Source organism: Mesocricetus auratus, unplaced genomic scaffold (genome assembly GCF_017639785.1).
Source record: "Mesocricetus auratus isolate SY011 unplaced genomic scaffold, BCM_Maur_2.0 Super-Scaffold_100010, whole genome shotgun sequence".
In the NCBI taxonomy this organism is placed as follows: domain Eukaryota; kingdom Metazoa; phylum Chordata; class Mammalia; order Rodentia; family Cricetidae; genus Mesocricetus; species Mesocricetus auratus.
This window is the reverse complement of record NW_024429194.1, coordinates 19,384,280-19,399,347: the sequence shown is the minus strand read 5'-3', so window position 1 is coordinate 19,399,347 and position 15,068 is coordinate 19,384,280. Positions and strand designations below refer to the sequence as shown.

The following is a 15,068-nucleotide window of genomic DNA, read 5'->3' as shown; positions in this document are numbered from 1 at the left end:
AGTAACCCTTCACAGTGCTCTGTCAATGAAACATCAGTTCATCTCTGGGCATCTCTCAAAGGTTCTGCCTGCCATCCCCCTCCTGCATGTATAGAGCGCAGCTACCGTACCTTCTGTGGTTCCAGTGAGGGTCCTGAGGGGCGCCAGCAGATTGGGCAGCATGCTTAGCAAAGGAGCAGGACGGAACTCAGCGGGAGTGAAGACCAGGGAGGAGTCAAAAGCGATCTCTTTCAGCTCGTCCTCGTCTGCAGCCCTGCTGCCCACGGCAAAGGCCATGATGCTGCCCCGCTTCAGCTCCTGGGCCGGCTGGCTGACCTCATCAAGGGACTTACCACCCGTGATCAGCACCAGGAGCTTGGGGACCCCCTCAGCTGCCCTATGGCCTGCTGAGCTAGTGAAAAGGTTGTTTCGAACAAAGTCCAGAGCCGAGCCCGTGTACAGGGCCGAGCCTTCCAGGGCCTTCATCTTCTTCACAGCAGCTATGGCATCCCTTTTGGTGGAGTAGGTGTTTAAATAGAACTCGGGCTTGACAGTATCTGCATACTGAGCCACTGACACCTGAACCAGGTCGTGTCCGATTTCCAGCCTCTGGATGACTTTGGAGATGAAGTCTTTGATGGCATTGATGTTGGACTGCCCCAGGCTGGAGGAACCATCCACCAGGAAGACTATGTCCCTCTTGTTGACTTCCATGACTGTAGACAGCAACAATAAGAGGTAAACAGAATGGCCTCAGTGATCATGTTCCACAGTGACACTGTAAAGCCCCCTACGCACAGACAGCTCTCCCTTGCTCTGGTCAGAGTCTCGGGGGGGGGCTGTGATGGGCTCTCCTCCAACTCTGCCTACTTGCAATGTGTTTAAGAAATAGCTTCAGAAAAGAAAGTTACTATCACACGCCACCACTAAAGAGGTAATTGGCTCTTTGCTGCTACATACATGGTTTGAAAGTTTGGATGAGTAAAGCCCGGGTCTGCTCAGAAAACTCTTTGCATCACTAACCTGACTTCAGACCCACACGCTGCCAAATGCAAAATCTGAAAGAGAATGGGCATTCCTCCCCTGCACACCCACTTTTTCCTTAGTTCCATATTATGTGGCTTCCTTTGGCGGGCACAAACAAATGTTTAATGGCTCTTCATAAATCGCGGGAAAAGAAACCAATGTCTGTCCCACCAAGGGCAGCCATAGAGTTTCATTTCACAGCCCAGTGTGGAAATGGTAGTCAGTGGCATACCATGACCTGAGTGACTTAGACAAAGCATAAAAGCAAGTGTCTTGACGAAAACTCCACTGGCAATGACTGTGACTTCACCCAGTCACTGTCATAGACTATGTACAACATACTCAAAGGATGGGACAGGTCTCTACCAGACTCAGTGCCAATTCCTGATGTCTCAGGCTACTCCTAGACTGTGAAGACGCTAGCTGCGCTGAGTTGGAGTAGGAATGTTTACAAAAGGCCCCTGGTGTCCCTTGTACCAGACATCTGGTGTGACGAGCTGATTTTATAATACCCAGCAGAAGAAAGAGGGTTGGAAATAAAGGCAAGGAACAAGGAAGAGCTTCCTGAGAACTGAGGCACAGCTCATTCCTAGTCTTGGGGACCAGAGGCTGGGAATATGGTGTCAGGGTCACTGGCGTTGCCATAAGGAACGGTTTTAGTATGACTGTGCCTCCTCTAACACTCTTTGCACCAAGAAGAGACAACTTTGAGTCCTGCCAGGAGGGAGGTGTTTATGCATGAGCACTTCCGGTCCGGGTGCCCGGTTATCTATCTGCTGGTGCAGCTGTGTATGGAACACCACCTGCCCCTCCTAGGGAGGCCACAAACACCCACTCGGGGATCTCCTTCCTTCTTCAGTTTAGAGCATGCAGTCCCTTGGGGTTGCAACTTTGACTGTAATGTAAAAATGTCTTTGCAGATAAACTGAGTGCACGTGTGTGTAGTGGACTTCTCATACCTTTATGTCACCCGGAACAAGGTGCACACAAGTGAATATACATATATTTTGCACATATAATGCTCTGTATCTGTATCACACATGTTTACCACGCATCTCCCACCCAACAAACTAGTAGACAAATCCATGGGTGGGGCCCTCTGAGAAGTGTCATTCCTCCTCACAAGCACACTTCCAGGCTGTGGCAAGTCACACTTGCCACCTCCCAAGTTTTAGCACCTTGTTATACATTTTGCCAGTGGCCCCTGGAAAAACAGATGTCCGTATGTGGGGACACAGAAACTGTAGAGCATGAATTCAGCTTTGTGGGCTCTACAGTGTGCCTTGGGGCTCCCAGTTTCCATGACACAAGTCTTCTTTGATTATGGAAGAGGTCACTTGGTTTGTGTTTAAAGTTTTAGACGCTGCCAACCCCAGGGACCCCTGGAATGGCATTTATGCAAATGTAATAATCACTGAAAAAAAGCCCCAAGCGACTCAATGAACAATCAGGTTCCTGCTTGCCACAAGCTTCTGACACCAGCTGATAAAACTTTGCAGGCCGTGTCCCCTCTCTGGATCCTATTTCTGTGATATGGAGAAGTTGCTTTATGGGCCATCTTACATCTAGTTCTCAAAGCACATGATTCTCGGGCTTCCTGTTTGGGATCCAAGGCTTCCTTTACTGATCTGACAGGACCAGGCTTTCTCTTCCCCCTGAGCTCTGAGGAGCCATTGTCTCTTAGGGAGTGACCTTCAAGGTCCTGCTAATCTCCTCCATGAATGATCCTCTCACTCCTGGGACTGACAACAGGACCACCCCAGGATCCCTTCTCTCTCCTCCAAATCTTCAGAGTTGGGAAAAGACATCCTCAGTCTCCCAATTAATACCTCCAACCAGATCTTCTCAAGAGCCACCCCTGCCACCCATTTACTCCGTCCCCTGTCCTTGGAGCATCAGTTTATTCTCTTGTCTCTCTCTTCAGTCTTCTGAAGGACTTGGGAACCCTATCACCTGAAGCCTCCAACGTCACAATGACTGTGTCCTCCCATCCACCCCACCCCTGCTTCTAGGGTCACAGCTTATGATCATCTATAGACACAATAGAGCACCCACACCCCTGACACCTCCCACGACCTGCCACCTGCCTCTTCTCTTTCAGACAAATGACACCCCCACTTCTTCATCCACCAAGTTCTCAAATCTGACCTTCAACCCTTCCCCTCCCTCCATCAAGCACTCTCCATCTCTTACCCTGTGCTATTCTTTGGTCCAGCCTGGCCTCGAACTCACAGAGATCCGCCTGCCTCTGCCTCCCGAGTGCCACCACCGCCCGGCTCCTGTGCTATTCTTAAGAGTTCTCTGATTCACTAGCCCTCACTTTCCATGGCCCCCAAGACCCCCACCAAACCCTCCTGGCAAAGACTCCATGGTGCTCTTCTCCCCCGTGTCACCCAAGCAAAAGTGTGTTCCTGGGGAAATAGCACAAACAGGAAGTCTGTGTTCTACACATGGATGACAGCACCAGCATGCCACAATGGAATGCTCCCAGGAAATTGGTCTCCCATTCTCCAAAAGGGCCACCTCACCATGCTGCTCTCTGCTCAGCTCCCCTCCACTGCCAGAGGAGGGTCTGATCTCCCACCTACAGCTGTAATAACTGCTGACTCTCCCTCCCACAAGCCAGCTGCTTCTCCAGCCAGTCATGACACTCATGTTTCTCAAACACGCAGCAGTGGTTTGCTTCCAGGGCATGCAGACTCAGAGAAGCTCAGTGGACCGGAAATGTCCCTTCATTGTTTCCTTAATCACCAGAGCCACCACAAAGGCAGTCTGAGGCACCGTGGCAGCTCAGACCACAGCCAGACAGGAGTCTCAGACACGGAGTCCCCTTTCTTCAATGTTTCCTCTCAGAGCATCCAGCTCAGGCTGGTGCCTACCCTTCCTGTGCCCTGTCCCCACCACAATAGGAGGAGCAGCACAGTGAAAGGGAGCACAACAAGCTGCATCCTGATTGGCCTCTGAACCCACGGACACCAAGGGGTTTCCCGGGAAAGAAGTTCTCATACATGGTTAGTTCTGGTGCCTGAGCTTTGTCACAACTGTGTTACCACCAGAACTCTGTCTGAAATTTATCTGAAGGAAGCTGTCCTAATTCTGGCTGGATTTCACACTGAGGACGTGTGTTTTCCTCCACATTTACTCTATGATTAGACCTGCCAGTTAGCAAAGAGGTCAACACCATACATGAGCCATTAAGGAAGCTTTTCATTGAGGCTTTAAAGTGTTCTGCCATTTCATACAATGGCATGTTGACCAAAATATTTCTTTGTGAAAACACCATTATCCCTTTTGCTAAGAAAAATCATCCAGGAATTCCATGGATACAATGGATACAGCTACTTATGACAACAGTCATTTCAAAGATCCAGGCTCTTTCTTTATAGCTGGCAAACATAGCTACACAGACAAATATTTTCACTCAGAAAAATTAGAATCGCAGGCTACAGATGCCAGCCAGAGTCTCCCATGAGCCTTGTTCACGTGTTCATCTTCACTGAGTCTGCACGCTGCTGAAGAACAATGAGGAACAGGGTCTTGTGTTCAAGGACTGATCTGAGAGCATCCCCATGTGAAGGCAACACCAGGAAGGGGACCTAGTGTGGATGATGAAGCCTTTGGTAGTGTGTCCCCACTTACTGGATGGTCTCCAGCTGGCCTGTCTAGGGTCATAAAACCAACACCATCCAAAAGTGATGGACTCTCAGACTATCAGCCTTTCCAGTGTCCGCGCACCTCCTGTGTTTAAGTGTGTATCTCTCACATAAGGTTGATTGGCTTGCATTCTTCAGATGACTGCAGTTGGCTGTGCTGCTGTAGGCCTTCCATTTGAGCATACATGATAAACCTGCCACTCAAAACAATTCCTAACTTGGAAGCACAGGACCAGAATGGTCTATGAATCCAGTATGTGCTCAACTGAGCCTTACCTTCAGAAATGTCCCTCTTGTGTTCACCACACTGACACAGGAGGAGTCACGTTTCCCCTTTGCTGTTTTTTGGGAAGACACTATTGATGAGTGTACTTCTAACTCACCAACAATGCCTTTACCCTGGAGCAGCTTTCTAAAGCCCTTTTCAAGATGATTGGATAACAAATAGATAACACATTGATGCCCAATAGTTCAAAACAGCAGGTCTGTTACATTAGCCTAAAGATTACATTTTGCTTAAGCCTATGTTCTAAGAGAGCCTTCCATTCATTCATCCATCTTTAGTTTTTTTCTGAACAATGCAATGACCATGCACAGTCCATACAAAATTCAGCACATCACAGAATGACTACTGACTGACTGTGGGTACTTACGGGTTCTTCCAAGGTGAATCACTCCAGTGCCCACCTTCCTTTTATGACAATCACCATACAACACACCCCCATTCCTGTAAAGATGGCAAAAAAGGCATACATACCTTGTGTGACAATAGTTGGCGGTTGCAAGACAATGTGCCTTTGGGCCACACCAACAAGGTACGGCAGTAATTGCTCCTGGAGGTCCCCAAAGCTACGGAATTCCGGGACAGTAAACACCAGGCTGTCATCGGTAGCTATGTGTTGAAGCTCTGCCCTGGAGGCGGCCTGGGCTCCAAGGCCAAATGAGAACACACTAGCCTGCTTCAGAGCTACCACCCCATCCCGGATCTCATCACTAGAAGGCCCGGCACTTATGAGAACCAGCACCTGGGGTACCCCTTCCTCTGCCCGGCTGCCACCTGTCCGAGTGAAGTGATTCTCCACCACAAAGTCAAGGGCCAGGCCTATGTTGGCCAATTCCCCCCCAGCAAAGCTGAGCCTTTTCACAGCATCCAGAACCATAGCCTTGGAGGGGTAGGCATCCAAGGAGAAAATGGTTCTGGGCTCATCGCTATACTGGACCACCCCCACTCGGATCTGCTGATTTCCAACTGAGAGTCTCTCAAGGACATTTACAAGGAAGTCTCGAATGACAGCAAAATTGGCACTTCCGGTGTTGTCTGAGTCATCAATAAGGAAAACAATGTCGGCTGAGTCTTGTGCTTTAAAAGAAAGAAATGCAAAAAAAAAAAAAAAGTGAAAGCATTAGAACAAGTGACTACATGCATCATCTGACGTGTTTCCTTGGAAACCAATAAGAAACACGAAACACAGACAAACAAAACACAATGTCGGTGAAGGAGTGTGGAGTCTGAGTTCTGCATTCTGAGTGGATAAGAGGCAAATACTTAGGAATCGTGGTTGGAACAGGGCATTCATAATAAATTTTCATACGTGATACCTCCACAGTTAAACTTCAAAACATCATACTCCAAGGGAGAAATCAATGTTCTTGACTTTTCTTCTAAATTTAGAGGGAAGTATAATTGTGCCTGATTATAAGATACGATATTGCAGGAGAGACGATTAGGCAGTCACAAATCCAAAGGTTATTTCTAATTTCTAATTAAAATTTTTATGCAAATGCACAGCTTATAAAACAAAAGCCCAGGTTTGTGGCCCAGTGACTGATAGCTCCACAAGTGTATTTAATTCCTTATATAACTATTGTTCATTTTGTTTCTTGAAAATCAAAATGGATGATTCTGTGCACGTCTGGGACCCAAAACTCAGACACAGTTAAAAAATCCCTTGACTGCGATGGATCCATTGTTCATCTCTCCAGTGCATGGCTGTGTGAAATCCAAACATGGGGCTGGGTGAGAAATGTTTGTTTTGCATTGCCTCTATATTCAGTCAAATAATGAAGAACGAGGTTAAGCAGAGTGACATGAAACCAGTCATGACATAATTATCCAGCCTCATTTTATGACATCCTAGAGGATTACCTAGCAGGACCAAGATTGGCTAAACCAAAATGAGTTGTCATCGCTGAAGGACATAAAAACGGTTGTCAAAGACCTCTTTTTCCCAGTGATGGGAACTTGGGCCTTCTATTCCATTACTGAAAATGGGGATTACACAGAGACTCGGGTAAAGGGGAGCGATGAGTGAGTCTACAAGCCAGGGCAGGGAAGTCCAACAGTTTAACTAAGGCACTTAAATCAACTGTTCCCCAGCAAATGTGTTCATGCTTAAGGCCAAGAAGAGACTCTGTGTGAACATGAATATTCATACTCAGTGGCCCTGGAGCATAATTATTACACTGTAATACACTAAAAGACCATTCATTTGGAATTTGAGTGCCAGTGAGTGTTCATATTTAAAGTTAGTTTTCCCTTATGCTAGAAAATCTGTGTATGTTCTCACTGGGGAAAGGCCCACAAAGCTCATTTCACAAAACCAATGAGTTTACTCTCAGGCAGTGTTCTCATGAGAGCTGAAGCAGGGAGTGCCAGGCTTCAGTGTCATCTGCCTTCCCCAAGTACTTAAAGATCCTTGACCACACATTCAGAGTTTAGTCCTGAGAGAGATTTAATCCCGGCAGATGAAGTAATTTGGAATGTTGCTACTGCTGTCCTCCCAGCAAGATATAAGAGGACAATTGTTTTTCTCCTCATAAGATATAAGAGGGCAATGGCTTTGTCACAGTGAGTGAGATCTTATGTGTTAGCAACTGTCATACAATATCAGCATAAGACTAGACCCTTGGTTTGAACTCCAAAATATTTCACCAATCTTCAACCAAAATACAAGATTCCTGAAGGATCTTGGGAAGATGCAGAGGCAGGGAGTGTCAGTCACACAGACCATAAAACTGGCTCTCACCATTGCATGGAGGATTCCATAAAAGGCCTCCATGTTTCCAGGTCTAAGCCAGTGACCTCAAGGGACACAGAAGGACCTGTCTCTAAATAATTCTATCTAGACATTAAAAAAGAGTTAATTATGATCAAGACGGACAATAAAAAAATCTTCAGTCATAGCGGGGCACAATCCTTTCTCCATTCTATTTCCACTATTTCATACTCTTTAGCAATGTCTAAGGGTGTAAATATCACAAAAGAACTCCCTGGGTGGGAAAGCAGGCTGAATGTCATCAGAGGTAGGCCATAAAATGATGGATAATTTGTCATCACTGCGTCAAAAACCATGATCCTCTTACACACACAATAATGGAACACACAGAGCATGCTTTGTTAGCCGCGAGAGCCAAAGCCTCACAGAAACCCAGGAGCCCCAGGTTTCTGCGTGCAGCAAGGCAAACCAACGGCCAACACCAAGTCCATGAGAAATCAGACTGGAGGCTGTATGGCTCTCTGTTTCGTATCTCGTGAGTCACACCTCTGCGGCACCTTCTATGCAAAGTGTTCAAGATATCCAAGGCCCTAAGCCTTAGTAGCCTGAGTGCCCAGGAAACATCCTGCTCCTATTTCCTGCGAAAAACGCAAATTTAGAAGAAAATATATGCTGAACTCCTCAGAATCACCTTCAGCTTCTGTTTTAAACTCAAGGTCTCATATCTCAGTTGCAGTCATTTTCAAAGGGTGACACGGGGATACCTTAAAACACAACCAAGACTAATGAGAAGAGCAGAGGGCACTCAGAATGGTGACCCTTAGCTCTTTCCATGTGTAGGCTCTTACTTTAGAATCAAGAACAGACTATAGGGCAACGGTCCCTGCAGCAACCTTAGTCAGACCACAGACGTGCCTGCTCCTAAACTTTATTCCAGGCTCTCGAATGGAAGCCTGGCTACTCGTTTTATCTTATATTAGTCTTGCTATGGGACACGCAGTGAGACATGGTGTGAAGAAATTGCAGAGTGCAGTTAATCAGGAAAGAGGACACACTCATTCTCCACCCTGGTGCTGCCAGTGGCTAAGACACAGAAGACAGAGATGTTCTCTTGCCATAAAAACAAAGGTTTTAGCTGTAGAGAAATATGCAGTTGGCAGAAATATGCTCTTGCAATGGTCGTTTCGGGTTTTATCCATACATGATGGCTGCATCACCTGTTCCTGTTTATTAGTTTGCCAAGGTGTTAGCTTTGGAAATGTGCCTCCCTCTACTAACCTCGTCTTTAAGTGAGTGTGTTACCACGCCCATATTCTGAAAGGGGTGTGTTAGAGAATCGAGGTGGACAGACAACTGCCCTGGGTTCCCCGTTGTCCTTCCCCACACAGCAATGTGATGGGTGGGGGAGATCTCTAGAACACACCTTCGTATCCTATAACCTGGCAGGATGACACAATGATGGAGGAGAGGTCCCCTCGCTGAAAGCAGGGAACCCAAGTAGTATGGGTAAATGGACCAAGTTGTCTCCTCCCTGTCCTTTGACTAGACCTTGGTGACCCTAATCCTACCAAGGCTGAAATGGCCGAGGACCGTGGGGGAGCCATGGGACGAACAGCCTTCTGAAACTCTTTAGGATGTCTCAGCCCTGAATCACTTATATACCCAAGCCTCTTCTGTCCATGGTAATGTGTTTCTCTCTGCTGGCAACTACCACCTCCCTCTTCTGCCATTTTCTAAGTCCCTGTGATGAAAACCTGCCTGGTTTTAGTTCCTTATAGCAGCTCATTGTTCTGATTATAATCGCAAAGGCTCTGCCTTCTGTCCTGTCTGTCTCCCTGGGTTCCCCACACACCCCTTAGTTATTTGATTCATGCTTCAAATTCTCTACTGCCTCTTCATCCCTTAGCATCCTCATTTGTAGGAGCCTGACTTCACCAGCTGCCTTACTGGCCTCCTGCCTCAGCCATTCTCTTAGGGAAGGAGAGAAGCTGCCCACAAGCCTTATTTCCTCTTGCTCTCCCTCTAGGGTGTACGTGTCTCCTGAGTCCGGGCTGCATGATCCCTCTTTCCCTAGTCAAGAACCAAGCACGTGCTCAACCTTTCTCTGGAGCTTCAGTTACCTGTGGCCATACTACATACTCAGCTGTCCAAAGAGACTTTTACATCTGTGTGGATGGCCCTGATGAGCACCAACCTCATCTCTTCCGCCTCTCATGCCCAGAGTCCCTCTCTTTAGTGATTCTATGCGTAGGTTACCCTTCCAGCCTCATTACTCACCCCTCCAAGCTCCAGTCCCAAAGCCTGCATGCTACACACTGTGCTGTCTCCCCGACAAACACTCAACTCCTCCCCTCATCCTGTCTCCCATGCTTTCCTTCTCAGAAACCACCCCCCCCCTTCATTCTAGCATTTCACTGACTTCCCCACCTTGCCAGGACTCCAAGGGAGGGTGCTGCAGGTGGCAGGTTTCTAGCAGCTTCTACTCTGCATTTCCTTCTCTCCTTGCAATTCCCTCTTTCAGAACTCCCAACCTGGGAGATGGTTCTATTCTGAAAGTACCCGAGGACTTTGAAGAAAGCTAGAGGGAGACACTGGTGGTGATGTCCCTTGGCTGGCAAGCTCTGGTTTTTAGTGACACTGCTCCAGGTCAGCAGTCATTTCCTAAGCACTGTGGGAACCCTCTTCACATCTCTGCATCCATTGTTGCAAACAGCTCCAACCCCGGGCTTCCACATCTACTGTGCCCTTCCCGTCTCCCATTCTAGAAATGACCCATGCCCACTCCACCTGAGCTGCTCAGCTTCTCTCCTACCCACTCCAGAATCCTAGATGCAGACTCTCCCTCTTAGAGAGACTTGAGTCTCTCCCAGCATGCTGCCCTATTCCCCACCACACTCCCTTCATCCCCCCTTGACTTGTGTCCTACCTCAGGTTACCCTGCCCCTGTCCATGTCTGATGAGGAAGCTAGTTCTGGCCCCTAGGCAAGATTGCTGCTATGCAGGACAATTTGCATTCTTGTCATATTTCTTCCCTCTCAGTCTTTTGGGCACTTATCAATGGAAGGGGAAACCAATAGGCTTGATTGATTTACGTTACTTGGCCTGTCCATCTGTGTAGTATTAACACGCAATGTGACAACCACCTGCTGTCACATACTCCTGGGGTGACCATGAGCAGGGCATTAAACTCTGAAGAGTCTCATGGTTAAAGTCACAGGGCACAAAAGACACAATCGTGCAGACCCTGGTCAGGAATGCCACAGCTCTGCCAAGGCTCCTTCTCCAACTTGTCATGTCCAAACAAACTTGGGCCACACCACACCTAAGACTGCTTGTCACATCTCAGTAAGTGCCAGTGAGTGGAAGAGAAGAGTGGTCCACGGTTTGCCAGACACAAACATGGCCTCCTCTCCTCCCTCATACCAGTGCTTCCTTCCCGGTGCTCTCTGCTCCTAGGTGGATGACCATCTGAAGGAGGCTTTCTCCTTCAGGAAGGTAAAGTAACTCTGGGACAGTGTCAGAATATGAGTTTTAAAGTTCAAATGTCAGCTCTTTCAGAAACCTTCTCCTGAGTACAGGTGGAGGCTGTGTCTGGAGGAGGCCGGAGGATAGTCAAGCCTTTGTTTTTAAACTTGAGAACATCTCTTCCCTAAGCCTGCAGCATCTCTTAGGCACTAGGTTGCTTTAGGCCAGTATTTGCTAAGCTCATAGGCACAGAGCAGCAGGGCAGGGAGCAGTCTGGCAGTGCAGACATTACCTGTGATGTCTTTAAGGCTTTCCGCATCCCCAGCCCTCTCTGAATTCACGGAGGAGTGTATACAGGACACTAAGTTCCCTACTACATCATGAAGTGAGGTAACGTTCTCTAGGTTGAAAACATGCATACTGAGCGGTTCGCTGGCTATTTCTCGTAAGGCTCTTTCATCTGCATCCTCAACTCCAACTGCAAACACGTTAACGTCCGCAGACTTAAGTTCCGCTGAGGGCAGAGCGAAACCGTCCTCTGATTGTCCGTCAGTTAACACTATGATAACCTGAGGGACTCCGGCTGCGGCCCGGCTTCCAGAAGCCTCGGTGAGGTGGCTGTGAATTATGTATTCTAATCCTTTTCCAGTTTGATTGCTTCCCCCAATGTAAGACATGTTCAGAATATGAGAAAGGACTTCTTGCTTAGTGTGGTACGCATTTAACAGGAACTCGGTTTGTGGGTTTCCGTTGAGCCGGACCAGAGCAAAATGGAAATCATTGTCTCCCACAGCTAAAGACTCTACAACATCAGACAGAAACTCTTGAACGAGCAGGAAACGGTCCTTCCCAGCACTCCAAGAGGAATCCACTAGAAACACTATGTCAGCAGCCGCACCGTTTTTGACATCTTTAAAAAAAGACATTGGTTCAGGTTTTCCCATTGGCACAGACAATGGCCTCCTAATGCACTTCCTCCTAGATAAGCTAAGCAGATCCTCTGCTACACCAAGTAGTACACCAGGGTTGCAATAAAGGCAGGGAGGAGGACTTACCTGCAGAGCAGAGCCAAGAAAGAGGATACAGCTGCTGTTACAACCAGCAGTGGTCCAAGTCCCATACTGAGTAGCCCCAAGTCAGGGGCCAGCAGAATATTGCAGAACAGGAGAAACATCGCAGGGTGCCTTTGAGCTGAGGCATAACTGTTTGTGACAATTTGACTGCCCCTACCTCAGGTCCACCTGACCAGACCAAAGGGATCTCGTGTCATTGGCAACTCACTCTTCTGTGTGGGGTAGGAAGTGACCCCAATAAGATATAAGGAGCCCACTGGTGTTTTATGAGAACCCACTCCCTCAGGGCCTACAATAACTTGCAAGAAATGTAATGTGACAAGTAGTTCTAGAAGTGGAGAAAATTGTGGTTATTTAGAGGGAGAAGCCTTGTTTTTCTTGGGTTTTTGAACATGAAGAAGAGCTTTCTAACCAGTTACTACATTTCCAGAGCACAGAAGTCTGCCTATACTCTGAGCAGTAACACACTTGTTCAAGGCTGATCATTTTCCCCACATTTATAGGAACCCTGGGGCCGAGCCATCGGTGACCCTGGGAGGAACCTTCAGAAGCTGCGGCCAGGCTGCCTCTGAGACTCTACTTACCTCGGCTTTCCCTGGGAGGCCCTAAGCCTTGCTGCTCTCCCACTGAGGAAGGCTACCTTCCCCTCCATCTAAGGAACCCAGCCTTGTAGACAACCCTGTCGAAGGCCCAGTACCCCTAGGCCATGACAAGGAGACCTCCATCAAGGGCTCCTGGCTCCAACACAGGAAGCTTATCTTGCTGCTCTAAAATTTTGAAAGCAAATTCTTGATGGGGCTTTAGGGCCTGTTGTTTAAAGTTGTTTAAGGAAATATCTTTTGTAAAGAAACAATGGTTCCATGTATAACCGTCATTCTGTGTCTAGAGGTAGAGACAGGGAAGGATGGGTGTTGTTTTGTTTTGTTTCTTGTTTTAAGAAAATAATTTCATCATAATAATTGTCTTCTTCCTGAAAACTGGTACCAGGGATGTGGAGAAGCCCCCAGATGGTGAGCCATGGGGTGGAGACACTGTTAAGACCCAATGTGGAGATCATTTGAAATCGAGTTTTAAAGTCACCGTGCCCTGACATAACATCTGAAAGGCCCACAAAGCCTGTCCACACCTGGTGACATGCACTCTCTGTCTCTCATGACTCTCGACACTCCCAAGCCTTATGTCAAGCTCCGGTGGCTGAGATCTAGAATCAAGCCACCAACGTTAGTAATTTTTTTCTTTTTAGTAAATTTAAACCTTACCTGCTTGCTGTTGGGCATGAGTCATGGCCATGCCTGAGAGGAGGAGGCTAAAGACGGTCACTAGGGGCAAATGCCGGTGTTTCCTCATGCTGAATGTCTAAGCACCAACCGTGAACCTAAAGGAAAGGACAGATGAGAAGAATGATCAGTGTTCAGCTCTCATACTGAAAAATTTCCCAAAATCCATTGCTTTCTGTGCCATGTTAGGCTTCTGAATAGGTTCGTGTGTGATTCACTCTTTGAATGAGCAGCAAATGGATAGATGATAAGAAGCAGGGAGTCAAACAGACAAGAAGACACAAACACATCCCATTAACAACACCCTTATAGCAGTGGCCCATCAAGGTTTATTACCTAGTAATGTTACAGTTCTCTTATGATACACTCTGATGTCCCCACAAGGACGGAGCCACCCAGCACAGTTGTCAGAATGGGTCCCCATTGTTAAGTGACACATGACTGCATAACACACACACACACACACACACACACACACACACACACACACACACACACACACACACACTGGCCTTGCGGTACAGGCCTGCAGACTCAACTACTGTAGACTAAAGTAGAAAGATTAGAAATTTACAAACACAAGAACTCTCTGAATAAGTTCAAGACCAACTTGAGCAATTCACTGAGATCCTTTGTCAAAATGAAAAGAGAGCCAGAGATACAAGTGGTGATAAAGCATTTGTCTATCGAATATGCGGTCCCTTGGTTCAGTCCCCAATTCTACAAATAATCTGGATGTCAAGAAGGAGAGAATGGAAATCAAGAGGTAGGTAGGCAGAGCTCTTCCCAGGGGACCACAGACTGTGTTATTTATTTTAGTATATATGTGTTTGTGTGCCTAAGTATGTATGTGTGTACCTGAGTGTGTGTGTGTGTGTGTGTGTGTCTATGTGTGCATTCAGGATCCCCTGGAGATCAGAAGGGAGTGTCAGACCCCTGGAACTGAATTTACAAATACTTGTGAGCCACCACCTTAATGCTAGAAACAGAAACTGAGTCCGCTCACCCAGTGCTCTTAGACACAACGCCATCCCTCCAGTCCCAGGCCCTCAGACCCTTGCAGATAACAGGGCACAGAACCCCCTGTGGTAGGACTTCCCACTTCCTACCTGGACATTCTTTTAAGCTTGAGGACAATTTTGTTAGAGTTTAAGAGTAAAGCAATAGAGCAAGCAGGCTGTACATCTCAGCTGATGCCAGAAGAAGGGAAATGAAGACAAGGAAAAGAGAAATCCAGTGTTTGCCATGGTGATGGACAAGCAGCCACCAGGAAGGGACTTAGCCTTTGACTAGTATCCAAAAGGGAGATCAAGGCAAGTTAAAAGAAGGTCGTTCCTTTCTGAGTCCAAACTGAGAAAGGTGAAAGTTCAGAGTCACAATGCTCTCTCTTCCATGATGCTCTCTCTACAATGGTGCTCTCTCTACAACAGTGCTCTCTCTACCATAATGCTCGTTCTACCACCATGATCTCTCTGCTGCAGGCATCTGCACTGAGAGGATTCAGGGAAAGAAACATGCACCGGCTCATCATAACCCCATCTCATCTCTGGCTCTCTGGCTGGCCATTCCCAAACACTGTGTGAAAGGTGTAGTTCTGTT

At 47.4% G+C, this 15,068-nt stretch overlaps 1 protein-coding gene across 5 annotated transcripts in view; it reads right to left on the bottom strand.

The window, feature by feature from the left end:
- Nucleotides 1-15,068, bottom strand: part of Col6a3 (collagen type VI alpha 3 chain) — an 80,531-nt gene that overhangs the window by 50,710 nt on the left and 14,753 nt on the right. For 2 of the 5 annotated variants that reach the window (XM_040753045.1, XM_040753046.1), the window contains exons 2-5: nt 13,452-13,567; nt 11,412-12,029; nt 5,416-6,018; nt 111-695 (exon numbers count right to left, since the gene is read on the bottom strand). In XM_040753045.1, coding sequence (XP_040608979.1) covers nt 111-695; nt 5,416-6,018; nt 11,412-12,029; nt 13,452-13,539 — 1,894 coding nt within the window. In that variant the 5' untranslated portion in view covers nt 13,540-13,567. The remainder of the gene's footprint in view (nt 1-110; nt 696-5,415; nt 6,019-11,411; nt 12,030-13,451; nt 13,568-15,068) is intronic. The other 3 variants (XM_040753048.1, XM_040753049.1, XM_040753047.1) reach the window with 2 other exon arrangements.